Genomic DNA, 17,882 nt, shown 5'->3' with positions numbered 1-17,882 from the left:
GCGGGGGGGGGCCCCCTTTATGTCACATTTCCTAAATCTTGTGAAGGAGACGGCTCTTGAGACCTTGACTGACCCTTTATTTTGAATTTGTCTGTTCTAAGCTACCAAAATCTGAATTGTGCATTTTTCTTGACTAATCCTGTAGCACAATCGTGGTGGCTATAGTGGAAGACAACCAACAATTTTTAAATCCAATGTCTCTAGCCACTAGGTAATTAAAATTTAAAATATTGATTTAGATGTTGGTCATACTTTTTTTTTTATAATGCTTGAATAAGAAATCATTGTACTTTATGGTCATATTGATAGTGATTGTTTTGGGTCAAAGTACAGAATCAAATAGAAGAGTGGAACTTGATTGGAAGAAGAGGTCTGACATAATTGCTGGCATTGCTCGGGGCTTGCTTTACCTTCATGAAGACTCGCATAATTGCATCATCCACCGAGACATCAAGGCAAGCAATATATTACTCGACGATAAGTGGATCCCTAAGATTGCTGATTTTGGCATGGCCGTCTCTTCCCGGAAGATCAAACACATGTTAACACCGTGTGGCTGGTACCAAGTATGTTATGATGCACCCTAATTTATTTATTATCTGGAATGAATCAACTGCTTTGGATAAATGTTTTTCTAACTCTTTTATTTCTCATTCGGGAAAATAGTGGGTATATGGCTCCGGAGTATGTCATGCATGGTCATCTATCAGTAAAGGCTGACGTATTCAGTTTTGGGGTTCTTGTTTTGGAGCTAATTAGCGGCCAGAGGAATTCATCGTTCAATTTAAATGTCGATGCACAAAATCTACTTGACTGGGTAAGATAATAATCCAAGCGATTAATTAATTTGATAATATTATGATTTATGATAAGCCAAGTAATTATATTATTCCTCTGGTGGGCCTTGGTCAAAGTTGGTTGCTTTTTATATTACAGTTTAATAAACATCGTGCACTATGATGTGTAATCTGTCCATGGTTTTCTTTAAACAAAGAAATATGTGGAAGACTTTTTATACTAAAAAAACCATTGAGAAACCTCATTACGGAACCTTTCCTTGTCTTATAGATCAGGTTTATTGTAATGCAAGGTTTGGCATACTTGGTCAAAATTAACGAACCAGGAACCTCAGTTCTCTGTGAATGTGACATGGACTATAGGAATTGTAGCAAATTCAGTTCACATCACTCTACAATTCAAAACTTTTATTCAGAAAAATATTTTTTTCCCACTTCATCAAAACTAGGCTTAGCTTACTTTTATTAATTTCATTTCTGAACTGTATTGTGGTTTATTGTTTCTACAGACATACAAGCTTTACAGGAAGGGCAGGCACATGGAAATCATGGATCCCACATTGGCATCATCAGCAGCCACCGAGCAAGTAGCAATGTGCATTCAAATAGGGCTGCTATGCACACAAGGTGATCCTCAACTACGACCCACCATGCGACGTGTGGTGGTAATGCTATCAAAAAAACCTGGCAATCTGGAAGAGCCAACGAGACCTGGAGTACCCGGATCTCGATATAGGAGATCTCGCAGGCCTCCTGGACTATCATCCACTGGTGGAACTTCTGGTGAATCTGATTCCCGTACTTTTGATTTGAGCTATTCTACTGCAACTGCAACCGCAACTGCATCTGCATCTGCAACTGCAACCACAACTGCATCTGCAACTGCAACCACAGCTGCATCTGCAAGCACTTCAGTTGCCCCGGAAATAGACCGTCATGGGAAACGTCCTATGCAAAGTTAGTCTTCATTCTAAGAGGAGATTTTGTAATTCTTTGTCCAGTATAGATATGCATTTCTTGTTTGTTTATATGTAAGTATACATAGTTGGAAATAGTTCACGAATGCGGTGTATAAAAAAAAAAAAAAAAAAAAAAAAAAAAAAAAAAAAAAAAAAAAAAAAAAAACACTAGCAATTTAAAAGTTAGAATAAGGTCTCATCTATTTTATAATGTAAACTAGAGTTTGTAGGGTTTGGTTAATTTTCTTTTGTGAGTTTTCCTATTTTCTAGCATAATTTAATGTTGAACACAAAAACGGGGTGTTCTAAAGGCTCCTAACAGACCTAGGGTCACCTTAGAGTTTCCTAAGTGACTCCTAACAATCCAGGATTTCTTTCCTAATTATACACCTTGTAGCTTCCAAGAACATTTAGATTTTTTTTAAATCATATTTTTAGTAGGGTTTTTCTCTTCTTTCTCTAGTTGACTCTAGAAGTCTCCTTGTGGATTCAATAGTTACTATCTTAAAGCATACATGTTCTATCTTGTGACTTTTTGCCTGCATCACCAACTATAAAAAATATCAAAATCCCCTCTCCTCCCCCTCCACCCTCTCAAAAATCAATTATGTGCTTAAAGTGCAATGGAAGAAGAAGACCACAAAAAAATAAAAAATAAAATAACAAATATGATAAAAAGAGCTAGTCCTTCTCTTATTCTCCTTAAAACCCTAGCTTTGATTTACAACCTATTGATTAATACTCCCTCAATTTTGGCAATTCTCTCCACAACACAATTTGCATGCTCTTCATTCAAATGTTGTCACCATCTCAAAGCCCATGAAGTGTCGTGTCATCACGCAAATTTGTCTTCGACAATGCCCTTGTAGGGTCAATAACAAATGCCCCTATCATCCTACATTTTCTTCCTTTAAAAAGGGGGAAAAAAATCCCTAAACTATTATTTTGAGCAAATTTTGGGATTTCCCTCCAAGCTATTTGGTTGTGTGGAGCAGCACAAAGTACATGCATTTAAAAAAAGAAAAAAAGAAAAAAAAGAGGTGGCCACATTTTATTTTTATTTAAATTTGTTGACACGTAAGTTTCATATCATTAATTAACTTGTGACAAATATTTTTATTTTTTAAATTGAATAGCTACAATTAAAAAAAGAAGGTTTGAATTTTGAATGTTTTCATTGAAAATATTAAAAAACACTAACAGATTGCTACAAAAACTCTTGACACTTACTCCCTCCGTCCCAATATTTTTGTCTTGTTTGAAAAATCAAACTTTTTAAGGAAACATCATTTATTATCTTGTCTACCTTTTAAAAATGTATAAGTCACCAAAACTACCCTTAAAAAAATTTATTAAAAAATTAAATTAGTAAATTAATACGGGTATAATAGGAACATTAGTAAATTAATGACTTTTATTTTTAGAAACAGGACAATATTTTGGGACATCTCAAAATGGAATAGAGGACAAAAAATATGGGACGGAGGGAGTATTTTAATCCATTAGTGATAATAACCTTTTGAAACATTTTTAAACGTTCAACATTGGGTTTTGTTTTTGAAAGCTAAAATAAATGTTCAAACAGAAACACGCAATCCTCCAAAGTCCAAATACCAATAAAATTTTCTACGGTTTTGGCTAAAAAAAAAAGTTAGCTTAATTACAAAAACCACTCATTAATGAGACAGTACTGTTTAGTGACCAAAGCCAACATGAATCCAACCCAATATGTATTGCAGATATCAGAGCAAATTAGAGTGCGACTACGTGATTCATAATATTTTCACAATATTTTTAAATATAATAAATTATTAGGTTTATTATTTATGGATTAAAAAAAAAATTCAATGGTTGGTTTAAATTAGAATTAACCTTTTTTTTTGGAACACGAACCAATAACAACTTATTACTTATAATTTATGGGAAATGTTAACGAGTGCCCTTAGAGCATTGGTTAAGAATTCATTTTAGAAAAATTTTGACATCACTTTTATGAAAAATGAAAAAAATTGTCAAAATATTAATTACTTTTTTTCTTTTCCCATAAAAATTTTCTTTAAATAGATTGTTAACCAATATTCTAATGTGGCGTTTGGTAAGGGGAATCCACATTATTTATGACATCTAGATTCTCAAGAATGTGATATGATAATGTTTGGTTTATTCCCAAGAATCTTAAATGAATTATTTATTTTTCTCATTCTATCATTAGATTTGAATGTGAACTACAAAGTCCCTTAAAAAAAAAAATCTTCCTTTAAATAAATAATGAAAAAAATATATAAACTATTAATAATTTGTTGAGCAACACACACACAACGGCAAAAGTGAATACTTTGTAATAATGGAGGGTCCCCTTCAAACTTTTTTTTCCCCCCCACACGTGAAACCCAAATAGAACTTTGTTAAAGAATATATCAACAGAGTTGTTTATCCTGTTTATGTTATTTTGACAAGAAAAAATAAAGACACGGGAAAAGATATTGATAGTTTATTTTATATTTTATCTTAATTGCTTAAATGATAAGGAAAAAGGGTTAAAATTGTCAATTTATAAAAAATACAATTTTTTTTAAACTTGAAAATCTAGATACTTACTTATTTTAAAGGGAATCCACGTTCCTACTAAGAGAGGTTTAAAGCAGGGAATTTAGATTCTCCCAACATCTGATTCCCTGGTGTAATTTGCAATCAAATATGAGAATTTTTAAACATTTTTGAAAATTCTAAAACATTACATCGTACCAAATGCCACATAAACATACTCGTTAGCATGACCCATAATTTATTCTGAAAATATTGTGTAAGAACTACAAATTAAAAAAAAAAAAAAATGAGTTCTTACACAATATCTTCAAAATAAATTAGTTTAATTGATAAAGTATCTGATAATTGATTAAGAGATCTGAGATTCAATCTCTGCCTATAAAAAAATTAATTAATATTTTAATATAATGATAAAGAACACCACACATTAAAACTAAGGCTGCGTTTGTTTTGGTGGTAAATGATTTCCGGAAATCATTTACCACCTGACCCCGGTGTTTGGCAGGAAAGGAAAATTTTATTTTCCGGAAAATCAGCTTCAGTTTGACTCTTTTTACTCCTTTGACCCGGAAATCATTTTACGTTCTCATTTTCCCTTCAAATGGTTTCCGTAAAACGCCCAAAACAGAGAAACGAAAGAGAGAGCCAGAGAAGTTGAGAGAGAACGCAGAAAATAGAGAGCCAAGAAACTTACCCATCCTCCATGGCGAGACCATCCACACACCGACGATCCACACACCGACGAGCTCCAAGCTCCGATCCACACCAAGCACCGCGTCGCCTTCGATCGCCTCCGCTCGAGCTCGCTTTGCCGCGTGATCTCGCCTCTGCCGGCGACCCACGAACCCAAAGCCCAAATTGTTCGACCCAAACTCAGGCGTTCGATCCATTGCCTTCGACCTTCGACCGACGACCCAGACCTTCGACCCAGACCAGGGATGGCCGCGGTGGCTGTGGTGGAGGTTGTTGGTGTCGGCGGCAGAGGGTAGGACCGATTATACCGGCCCGATTCCCAGTGGAGATGAAGGACGGCGATGGCGAGATGGGTGGGAAAGTTTTGTTTGTTTTGTTTGTTTGTTGTCGTCCCCGGAATTAATCTTAGGAGACCCATCTTAGTTTTGTTTGTTTAAAGTTTGATTGTTGTTGTTGTCGCCGGAATCAATTTGTTGTTGTTGTTGTTGCGTTGTTGTCGCCGGAATCAATTTGTTGTTGTTGTTGTTGTTGTTGTGTTGTTGTTGCCGGAATCAATGTGAAAAAATGGTAGGAAAATAGCATTTTCCTAATAGAACCAAACACATAAACTCTATTTTCCACAACAATTTTCATAATTCAACCAAACACTTAAAAATATTTTCCTTTTCCGAAAAATAACATTTTCAAAAAATACATATTTTCCGAAAAACGTTTTACACGAAACAAACACAGCCTAAGTGAGTAAAAAAAATATATCCATATCCGTAAAAACATCTATCTCTCTGATTTAAATCTTTGTACGGACTGCAGAGGAGAGACTGTGCTGGTGTAAACGGTAAGTGTGTGTGCAGGTCTTAAGACAAGACACATGTCAGCAAAAAAGCGGGGCCAACCAACCAACCAAGTGAACAACATTGCTGATCCTTCTCAACGCTCTCTGCAATGGTAACACGTACACCTCCGACGCACACAACCGTAACTCTGTCTCTCCTCCACCGTGGACCACAACACCCCCAACCCGGGTCCCACTTTCCGCACTTGGATGCTGGATCTGAGTCTTCGAATCTGTAATCAAAATCAAACAAGCTCAACTCCACGCGAATTACCACCGTGTCAAAACCCTATTGGCCCAGCCCAAAATGTTTTCCCGCTTCTTCCACACTTTTAATCTTCCAACCAATCAAATCCTGAAACGTGTTAAACTTCTTTTGCGCTACAGCTCACGCAATCGTCACCCGGTAGAGTCATATTCGAAACGCTCTTAACAAGAGATGAATTCAAAAAAAAAAAAAAAGAGGGGCAAGTTGGTAACTCCACAAGAGCGTTTTCAGCCACGTCATCGATCCGCGTGATGCGAACAAGAACCGTCCGATCTTAACCCAAAAACACAACCCCTAGCCGTCAGATCATTTCAACCTAGGCTCCCAGCGCAAGTGTGAAGTGTCTCATCCCTTTTCCCTCGATCCAAATCCCTAACAAACCTCATTTTAAATCCAACCCCCCCTTTACCCACTCTGCCTGCCTCCCCAACTACAGTTCACTCTCTCTCTCTCTCTCTCACTCACTCACTCACTCTTGACTTGCATTTCTTACTCTCATGGCCACTGAAGAAACCCCTAATCCTCCTCCACCGCTTCAATCTCAGTCTCTTCCACCTTCAACTCTACCGCTTTATCCTGAGGTATTAACTATAACTACGACTATGACTATATACATAACTAAAAATCTATAATTGATGCTGAAACTGGTGTTCTTAACTGTTGTTGTTGTGTTTTCTCAGATGATTATGTCAGCAGTAGAGGCGCTGAACAACGAGGCGAACAAATCGGCTATTTCGAAGCACATAGAGACGGCCTACCCGAACATCCCAGCGACTCACTCGACTCTACTGTCGCACCACCTCAACAAGATGAAGCAGACCGGCCAGCTCGTTCTCGTCAAGAACAACTACATGAAGCCGGACCCCAACGCGCCGCCGAAGCGCGGTCGCGGCCGTCCGCCCAAGCCGAAGGCGCCGATGTCGCCCGGCGCTGTGGCGTCTCCTCCTAGGCCCAGAGGCCGTCCGCCTAAGCCCAGAGACCCTTTTGCTCCGGTGCCTTCGCCTACGAAGAAAGCGGCGTCGTCCGGCTCCGGAAGGCCACGTGGCCGTCCTCCTAAGAAGGCTAAGACCGCGGCTTCTTCGGCTCCTGCTGTGGCTCCGACTGGAGGCTCGCCGAGAGGGAGAGGAAGGCCTCCCAAGGTCAAGCCGGCTGTCGCGCCAGTTGGGTGTTGAGTTCAGCTCGGCTCAGAGCTGACTAAAGACTGAAGAGAAGGAGAGAGAATTTTTTTTTTTTTTTTTTTAATATTAGTTTAGTCTCTGCTAATTGATGTTTTTTTTTAGCTTTAGCTTTATCCTTCTTTTTTTTTTAATTTCTCTCTCTAGCTTTTTTTTTTTATTTAATTTTTTTAAATTTAAATTATGTGGTGGGTGATGTAAGGTTGTATGGTGGGGACTTGGGTCTAATGTGACTGTAATTGCATGTAAATCATCTCAGCGGCTGTTTAGGCTTTTTTCATTTGGAATTATCTCTCTCTAGGAAAAAAAAGGGGTTAAAAAANAAAAAAAAAAAAAAAAAAAAAAAACATACAGCAGTGGAGCTAAACCTATTTTTTTGAGCTTCATAGATAGATGTGCACTAGCTAAAAAAAAAAAAAATTTATTCCCTGCTTGGTTGTGTGTGTGGCTGTGATAGTAGTAAATATTTTATTTTATTGTAATATTGTATTATTTTATTGTGTTGAAAGCTAAAATAAATCCACTGCTACAGCATGCATATAAATAAAATAATTTTTTGTAGTGTTAAATAACTAAATTTTTAACTCTACTGCTATAGATGCTCACCAAATAATTAATCACTAACTCCAAATTTAGTATACATCAATCACAATATATTACAAAAAAATATATATATATATATTACAAATGAACTTGGATTTTCATAACAAATTGAAGACTTTTTTTTTAAGAAATATTTTCAATCTATAATATCCACCCCTAGTTGAAGACTTCTTAGTTTTTATATCAAAACTCTATATAAAAACAGGAATAAAAATACATAAATTAATGTAGTCCCTTTCACAACACATCAATAGTCTCTTTCACAACGCATCAATGTCGCATGATTGTAGAACCCATATATGCTAAAAAAAGGAAACAAATATCAAAATAAAAAAAGACACGAAAGGGTGGAAAAATTCCACACAATCATCAAAAGGAAGAACAAATTAAAATACGGATAGATTCCCAAACTTTGGATAGGAATTTCAAGAAAATCTCAAGCGTGCTATCCAAAAGGCAACGTGCTGTTATATTTACTGCACAACATTACCTGTAAAGTTTCCCCTCGGTTTAAAAAAAATTTTTTTTTTTTTTTGTGTTTTGGTGGAGCTAAAATAGTTATATAGTTTTTTAGCTTCACTGTTACAAGTGTTCTAAGAATATAGTTAACATGAGATTTCATAATTAATACCAATAAAAATAAATAATATAATGCAAAAATATAATAATATTAATTCAAAAGATCATATGAAAATGATATTGGAATAAATAAATTACCACTATGGTAAGTTGTCAAAAAAATGTGAAAATTTTCAAGTCTTTGTTTGTTTGGTAATTGTGGTTCTCTTGGTAGTTTGTCACAATGGAACAAGTAAATCTAGGGACATTTAATTTCATAACATGTTAAGTGATGACACTTTACTCATCATCTTTTTCACCATTTACAATTCTCTATTTTAACAATTTGTGAAATTGGGTATTTCAAAATTTTAGTGGTATTGTTGTAGTAGAATAGGTTAAGGGGAAGTGGATTTGGCCTTATATGCTTGTCAATGACTTTTATGCTCTATTTGTTTTGAAGTAAAATATTTTTTCATTTTCAGTTGTATGTTTGTAGCTAAAATATAATCAAACTTGAAAAATATTTTTCATTATACCATAAAATCCTTTATAAGAAGTTGTGAACTATTTTACATTTGAAAATTTAGTAAAATATTTTCCAAAAACACATAGTGGCTCCCCTTGCCTCATTTGGTCGCTAGGTCACCAATCTAGTGCTTGGAAACAATGCTTCGTCAACTAGTATCGACAATATGGTGGCTTGAGATTCTGCTTTGGCGACCAATGCTAGCAACTTCGTGGCCGATGACCTCGCTTCATGACCAGTGTTGGCAGTTTGGTGTTTGGAGACTCCATTCGGACTACCGGTGTCAGTGGTTCGATGGCTAAATACTCCTCCTCAGTGATTAGTGCTGGTGGTTTGATGGTTGGAGATGTCACACCAACAGCTAGTGTTGGAGGTCCAATGGCTACAAACGCCGCAACTTAACTGGTGCCAGAGGTCCGGTAATCGAAGCCACCATTTTGTTGACCGATGTGGGCATTTCGGTCATTAGAGCCATCGGTGTGACTGCTAGTTCCAGTGGTAGGGCCATTGAACCTTCAACACCAGCAGCTTCGGTGCTGAGCTATCGATTTTGGTGGTTTTCTTGAAAATTTTTATTTGTTATACTAAACACTTGAAAATATTTTACTTAAAAAAAAAACAGAGCATTAGTGTTATTTTCTAATCCAACTTTTCTTTTTAATCTAATTCTCCCTTTCAAGAGAGTTAAAGTTTAAATCCTCTATTATTGTAACTATCAAATTATTATCATTATATATATTTTTAAAAGGACCCTGTAAACAAGCAAACAAAAACCTAATCTTAGCGTTGGCAAAGAATCTAAGTTACTTATTTTAATTTTTATGTTAACGATTTAAAAAAAAAAAAAAATCTCTACAAACGTGGAAAAACGGATGTGCGGGTTGAGTTGGGCGGGTTGACCTGTATTTTCCAAATGAATTTTTTTTTTTTTTTTTTATATTTAAAAATATTTATTGCCACTCTTTTTGTGGTTGATAGGAATGTATTTGCCACTTGGTAAGTCATGTAGCAAATTACTTAATGTGAAATGCATTACTTTGTATTCACCACCCATATCAATAAAGATCTCAGCACAACTTGTTCAATAATTATAAAATTATACAAATCCCAACATTCCTAATCAAAATCAAAATGATAAACTCAATGGAGTCTAGTCTACCCTTTGAAAATCTAATAAAAAGCAAACACATAAGTTTCACTACTACACAATATCAATATCTCAAAATATAAAACAAAATTACAAATGCACAAGTGGATAGCTAATTTGACAAAGAATAAAAACATATAAAAAATTTAAAATCTTGAAAACTAATTTCATAATCTAATATCTTGAAAAATAAGCTAATAGCTGTGTTTAATTTTGGATGTATTGTGGTTGGCACTCTATTTCTACTTGGGAATATACATCAAAAATTAATTGCTTACTTATTTATATATGGTCTTTTTTATAAATATCATGTTATTGTAAATTTACACCCCATGAAATATTGTTTTTTTTTATTTATTTTTAAAAACCTTTTATTTTGCCTATGGACTGTTACAAAATAGACCTAAACATTCATAATTTATGTCAATTTCATTGATATACTTTGACTTTACTCTTTTCACATTTATGAATATTTCTCATACATTTTTATAATTTCATACATATATTTTTAAGTTTATTGCAACCATATTATCTTGGTATGTACTTTGTAATTTAATATCTAAGAATCTTTACATATCACGTTATTTAAGCAAGAAGAATGCTTCAATCTTTACTTATTGTATGCAATCATCAATTTGTTTGCATGCAACTAGATAAAAGTCTCAATTGTTTTCTTGAGGCTATTGTATTTGAATAGCGTTAAATATAAAAACATGTTTTAATGGAATTATCCAAAAAATGTTTTAAAAAACTGATGTTTTTTAGGGGGGAAAAAATTATGTGCATTATATTTGTCAATTGAGTTTGGGTTGTGTAGTGTAATGCTCATAAGAAATAAGTAAACCAACTATATCTTTATTTTATTTTATTTTATTTTTTACAAAAAAAAAAAAGTTTTAAAAAACAGGTTGGGTCATGTGTTAGCCAAGTCAGGTCGGGTTGACCCATAAAAATGAGTCGGATCACATGTCAACCCATTTTTTATTCGGATCAAAAAATTCGGTTTCAGGTTAGGTCAGCGAATTCCATCTTTTTTTATCATGTGTTACTTGTAGATAAGGATTGTAATTAGGAGTGTCAATTCTTGTCGGCGCGTCATGTTATGGTTAGAGTATTTGGCTAAATGGCTCAAGCCAAATACAACCCATTTAACAATTGTGTCATGACCCTTTAACTCTAATACAACATACTAATGAACCAAGTTAACACGACGTGACCCGCTTGAAAAACTTAATAACGGATCATGTTAGGTTGACACAAATGTGACACAACTCATTTTAATCCTCTTAATATTAAACAAATTGGGTTGACACAAATGCAATCAATTTACCCTGTTTAAAATAAGCAACCCCTTTCAACCTGATAAATAGAAAATTTAATACAAACTCATAACATCAAAAATTAAGTATACAATTTGAAAGTTAATAATAGTATCAAATACTTAAAACATACTGTCCAAAGGTTCAGAATAACATCTAAGTACTTAATAAATATTAAGTTTTTGTAACTACATACTTTTCTTTTTAAGTTTAAAAATATAGGTTGGATATAAAAGGTACTTGATAAATTTAAAATAAAATGAATATTTATTTGTTATGAGTTAAATGGGTTGTGATAAGTCATTTCTTGTTGACACTTGAATAAATTAACATGTCAAATGTGTCAATTGCAGATCAAGGGGGGAGTCAACCCGCGTTTGACACGTTTCTTATTGTGTTGGTTTTGTGTTGACTTGATTATGACTTGAAGTTACTAAAACCTAAGGTTAACCAGTAAAAATTTGTGTCGTGTTTGCAGACTGTGTCAAACATTAACACTTTTAATTGGAGTGCACACTTATTTAGAAGAATATTTTAGGCTGTTTATAGTTGGCTTGATTTTGCATTTAAAAAAGATGTTGGCTTGATTTTGTTAATCACTTAATTGTTTCGAGCCTCTCTATTGGTTCAAGTTTAGTTTGTTTGTGGTTTAATTTACATTCTTTAATGATTGTACTTCGTTTAACCAATTTATTTATTATTTATTTTTTGATAATTCGATAGTTATAACGAGAGGGAGAATTTGGATTTTAAATATCTTCGTTGAAAATAAGAGGAAATGTTGACCAATTGAGCTATCATTGATAGAGTAATAATAAGTACTTACATTTATCAATGATAACAATGATAACAAACAAAATAACGGTATGTAATATACAACAAAGAGGAAATTGTGTTAAAAATATCTCATATAAATGGCTATTTGGATACCACTTATTGCTAAAAACTGAAAACTTATTGCTAAAAATACTGTAACAAAATAATTTTTAAATGTGTAAATAGTACCGTGAGACCGAGTTTTAACTTAACATTTGTTGAAATCTATACTTGCGGGTCCTGTAAACACATGGGACCCACAGAAAAAAATGCCAAACATAGACTCTTTCATTTTTCAGTACAATCCAAACTCAACTAAAGTGTTTTATATAAAATTAGATGCATTTAAATAAAAAATAATAAAAAGAAAAAAAAAAGGTTTGGACCGGGTCAGACTTGACCAATATCTCGCCCCAGTCCAACTGGTCCACATACAACCCCCCAAGCGAAAAAAAAGAAAAAAAAGAAAGAAAGAAAGAAACGCATGGCCCATACGGCCATACAGGCACCCAACCTAACCCAAACAAAATAGTTGGCCACACGAGCTTTGCCTTAACCTAACCCACTCTAAAACCGAAGCCTACAAGAGCCTGACCCAGGGCCCAACTCAAGCTAATCACATGCTATATTTTTTATTTCAATTTTGATTTATTTTTTTGTCGAATAAGTTGAAACTTATTTATGAGTTATTTTATTCTTATTATTTCCATTTATATAGTAAATATAATGATTATAATTTTTAATTGCTTTACAATTCTATAATAATAGTAATTAATAGCTAAATTTTAGTTGACTACTCCACTTTTACTCATATCTCCAGTATACCCTAATACAAGACAAACACATGAAAAGATATTCAATAAGACCAAATTATATTATTTAAATAAATTAGACATAATTTTTTCGTTTATGAACTTATAAGAATTAGATTCAGTAACCTTGTTTTTCTCAAAAAAAAAAGAAAAAGATTTAGTAACCTTGTAATTATGTAATGAATTATTTATATTATTAAAAAAAATCAAAAAATGACATCTTATGCATTTATTTACAATTTTTTTTATTATACATTTATATGTATAGCATATATTATTATTATTTATATTTAAATTGAGTCTTTTACTAACACACATGTTCACAAATAAATTATTTTGTTTTAACATAACTAGTTTGCATAATAAACGAATATAAACGAGATTTTTCTTGAGCTAAGCACAAGCTTTTTGTTTCATTTACTACCAACAAAGTTCACTAGGGACAGATAGGAACTATGTGATGAACATAGTAATGACTTAAAAAAAAAATGCAAGGGAGCGGAATACTTTGCATTTCACTAGTTAATTATGTTTGAACTCACTCGATTGTTAAATAAATGAATAAATAAACTTTTTATTGAATGAAATTTGAGCCTTTTATTTCATTTATTTTTCAATCATATCAAGAGAGTTCTCTAAAAAGACATATTAACTAAGTTTCTTTTTGTAAATTTCGATTGACTCAATTAGTAAAGTCTTTTGTTATTAAATAATAGATATAGGATTCAAATCTCGTTTACACCAAAATTCAACTAGCGTTTTAGCTTAATAATAAAAGCAATCATCATGGTGTGAATGTTTATAGGTTATATATATATATATATATATAACAATGTGATGATTCTGATGAACATAGAAATGACTTAAAACTGTAATACTTTATAATTTATATTTCACAAGCTTAAGAAGTCGCAAAAATTATTTGGAAAAAAAAAAAAAAAGATTCAAGAGTGAAGTGGTGTGTGTCAATATTGTTAGACTTTAAAGGAGAAAAAGGAAAAAAGAAAAAGAAAAAAGAAGACAATAAAAAGATGTAATTGGCAGCAAAAGAAATTTATTATTCTGAGAAAAAAAAGACCGGAACAAAAATTGGTCACTAACTACCATAATCACATGTAAAGAAACAAAATGGTATAATATTTGTCAAAATTAATTTAGTAATCAGGCTTAGGCTACACACAAAGAAGTTTAGGTAGAGAGTCTTCCCCAAAAAAAAAAAAAAAAAAAAAAAAAAACAACTTAGGTAGAGTCTCGACAAACAAACTACCATCTACTAGAGGGGAATTGTAGTTGTAACTTGTAACTTGTAAGACTAGGCTGACGAGCCGGAAAGGCAGTTGTAAGTGGTAAGCACTCTCACAATCTTCCTAAATACAAAGGTTTTCAAACTTTTGCCTCATCATTTAAAATGTTTTATTTTAGCCCTTATATTTTTCAATTTGTGTTAAAAAGGTCTTTGCCTTTAATTATTACTTTAAAAACAAAAATCCAAACAAGCATACAAAATAAAGAAAATATTTAAATAACTATTTTTCCCCCCTCATTTGCTATAATCAAAATTTATTATGCTGAACAGTTTCAAGTCTCCACTCAAAATCAAAGCAATAACTAATGTAGAAACCTCTTTGACAATAACTTAAAATATAAGAGCATTGGTATCAGCTTATCAATTTCTTTTTTCTTTATTTTACTTTAAGGTATGATCATTCTTTTCTACTTTAGCTTAACTACTTTTCTTTTTCACCCACATCATATTTTATATTCTAAACTTTATTTCAGTTAGATATTATTTCTTCATTCATTTTTTATTACTTCTCTCACTTTTCAAAACACTACTTTTCTTTATTATAGTTATCAAGATAGAAAAACAATAAAATATTGACATGGGTGTGGGCGCACCACCCCGCACTTGCGAGTTGCATGACCTGTTTTCTCTTTTTTTGGGAGTTGCTACCTGGTTTAAGTCCAGGAACCAAATTGGGCCTCTTGGATCTCTTATATGGGTCTACATTAGGGGTGTTAATTCGGGTTAGTGTGTTGGGTTCGTGTCGTGTCAAGGTAGGGATATTCGACTAAATGGCTCAACCCTAACTCAACCCATTTAATAATCGTGTCATAATCCTTCAACCCTAACCCGACCTGTTAATAAGGCGGGTTGACCTGACTCAATCCATTTGACACGCTTAATAAACGAGTCGTGTTGGATTGACACAAATGTAACACAACCCATTTCAATCTGCATAATATTAAATATAACATCTATCTAGAAATAATTATTTTTACATCCCAAGTCTTCAACCCACATTCAAAATAATATAATTCAACAAAAATATAACATTCATCTAGTAATAAGTTCTTTACATTCCAAAAGAAGTGCATACACTTCAATTCAAATTCAAAATAACAAAGTTTCACAAAATAAAATAACATAGTTCTACAAAAATATAATATTCTTGGAACTCGTCAAATGCTAAGTATCAATATTGAAAGAATTTGAGCAAACAGAAGATTAATCCTGACTATGACCACGATTATCATCCATAGATTCTTTGTTGATGTCCGAATTCATAACATCTTCCACAAGCTCATCCAATTTCATTTGTGTAAGTTCTATGCCACCAAAAAAGAAGAAGAAGAAGAAGAAGAAGAAGAAGAAGAAAAGTATTAGTAGTTCTAAGGTTTGTAAAGTTTCAATTTTCAATTATATCCCTTGTAAATTTTTGTAATTACTTACTTTTCTTTTTACATTTAAAATATATGTTGGATATAAAAGGTATTTGACAAATCTAAAATAAAATAAATATTTATTTGTTATGAGTTAAACGAGTTGTGTTAAGTGGGTCATTTCGGGTTGACACAAATAAATTGGTGTGTCAAACGTGTCTATTGCGGGTTACGCGGGTTGACCCGTTTCTTATTGTGTCGCTTTTGAGTCGACCCGTTTATGACTAAAACCTATTAAGGCCTAACCCTAACCCGAAAAAACCCGTGTCGGGTTCGTGTTGTGCTCGCAAGTTGGGTCGAACATTGACACCCCCAGTCTACATGCTAAAAACTAAGTTCAAAGTTAAGGTGTAGAGATGGGAATGTGTTAGGCACCCAACCCCACCTCGCTTGCGGGCTAGCCTTTACTAATTTTGATAGGCCACATTTAATTATTAACAAAGCCCAAAATCTAATCATGCAATTATTTAGTAAAATAAAACATACAAAGCAAAAATCTCACATAATGGCATAAAAGGAAATAAATTCAAATCAAATATCAAATAATTACAAATCAAGTCAGATAAAAATCAATTCATGCATAAATAAGGAAACATCATATTCTAAACATGTCAAATATAATATCATGGAAAAGTCAAGGAGAATATCATGGTAAAGTATAATAAACAAGCATGGAAAGATCAAAGGAAATCAATCATGTAATTAAAACAAAGATTCATCAATTTTCTGGGTCAAGGTTGCGTATGCATCTTTAAGAGCATTCATATGCACCTTTAATAATGTGTGCACATATTCACTCAAAAACACAAATCCAAAATTAAATTACATGTTCAAGCAGATTCACATATTCATATATTACCAATTCAACCCTTAATCCAAACATGGTAAGACACAACAAATCAATATCAAATAAATCAGTTCATATCCTAAACATGCATTGGATCTAAGTCAACCAAGAACAAAGCATCACAAACAAAACATGTTCATTAAATCATATACCTAGTCAAGTTCATCAATTCATATATTTAATCATATTTGATGATGTCTAAAATCGTCAGTTTGTTGTTCATCCAACAGAGCCAACAACTTTTTTCTCCACCTTCCAAAAAAAAAAAAAAAAAAAAAGGGAAGAGAGATTTGGTTGGAGAAATTCTCAAAAACCCTCTAATAGAAAAGTTAGAGCTGTATTTCTTGAATGAGACACTTCAATAATCAAGTAAATAGCTTTTGTCTTTTCTTTTAAGTTTGTGTGTTTTGCGTATGTTTTCCTTGTTATGATGCTATTAACTAGGCTTTATTGCCTTTGTAACATATCGTTGCTTAGTCTACTTGCCTTTAATGGCCAACGGCTATTTAGACCGGTTTGTGTAATGTTCTGCCATTACTAGTGCACTTACTACGAATATAATGCACAATGATTGTTGTTTGGATGATGTATTTTTTTTTTTGGTTCATAAATATTCATCAATTTATATATCTAATCATTCAACTATTCATCCAAAACAAAACAAAACATGTGAGATAAACAAATCGATCAACGACAAAACCTACACATGCTAAATATTCTCAAAAACAACAAAAGAAGTAAAAAAAGTTCAAACTAAGGAGGTGCCATGGAGAAAGCCTTGCTTGAAGATTATAGATTTGAGTATTCAACTGACCCCTCAGTGCTTACACAATAAGATCAAATGAGATTTCAAAGGGATTAAAGAACCCAACAATTCTTTCGATTGTCACAACTCAAATAACAAGATATTCTTATGAAGCTTATTGAAAACGATTTGGGAAAAAAAAAATTCATATATGAAAATAACTCCTAGAGAGAGATGTTACAAATTATAAACATGGCTGTGCAAATATCTTTTCTTAAGAAAATAGGTTTTCATCAAGAACACTACAAAATATTTTCTTTCTACAAAACAATCTCATAAAGGTTTTGAAAGAGACTTGGATTTGATGATTGAAAGTAGTTTCAGCCTAATCTAATAGAAAGAGGTTTTAAGAACTTAGAAAAACGTGTTAGCCTTGTGTGTGTAGAAGATTCAAGGTGAAAAAGTGTTCCTGAATGAGTTTTGGTGAAAAAGAGTCTCTCTCTTGTTAGGG

The 17,882-nt window shown here is 33.0% G+C and overlaps 2 protein-coding genes across 2 annotated transcripts in view; both read left to right on the top strand.

Moving 5' to 3' along the window:
* Window positions 1-1,851, top strand: part of LOC112024233 (cysteine-rich receptor-like protein kinase 43) — an 8,529-nt gene extending 6,678 nt beyond the window's left edge. Inside the window, 5 exon segments of the mRNA XM_024056874.2 lie at window positions 334-510; window positions 513-545; window positions 548-566; window positions 667-817; window positions 1,307-1,851. Of these exon segments, the coding sequence (XP_023912642.2) occupies window positions 334-510; window positions 513-545; window positions 548-566; window positions 667-817; window positions 1,307-1,759 (833 nt within the window). The 3' untranslated portion in view covers window positions 1,760-1,851.
* Window positions 1,852-6,435: 4,584 nt separating this feature from the next.
* Window positions 6,436-7,407, top strand: LOC112024240 (HMG-Y-related protein B). The gene is made up of 2 exons (XM_024056882.2): window positions 6,436-6,677; window positions 6,777-7,407. Exons 1-2 carry the CDS (start codon window positions 6,594-6,596, stop codon window positions 7,266-7,268), a joined length of 576 nt encoding a protein of 191 aa, XP_023912650.1. The 5' UTR covers window positions 6,436-6,593; the 3' UTR covers window positions 7,269-7,407.
* Window positions 7,408-17,882: the final 10,475 nt, after the last annotated feature.

This window comes from Quercus suber, unplaced genomic scaffold (genome assembly GCF_002906115.3).
Source record: "Quercus suber isolate HL8 unplaced genomic scaffold, Cork oak 2.0 scaffold_254, whole genome shotgun sequence".
In the NCBI taxonomy this organism is placed as follows: Eukaryota; Viridiplantae; Streptophyta; class Magnoliopsida; order Fagales; family Fagaceae; genus Quercus; species Quercus suber.
This window is presented reverse-complemented; position numbering and strand designations above follow the sequence as displayed.

Coding starts and splice junctions, on each gene's coding strand:
- LOC112024240 (XM_024056882.2), top strand. CDS start 6,594: ATGGCCACTGAAGAAACCCCTAATCCTCCTCCACCGCTTCAATCTCAG. Junction 6,678..6,776: donor CTCTACCGCTTTATCCTGAG/GTATTAACTATA, acceptor GTGTTTTCTCAG/ATGATTATGTCAGCAGTAGA.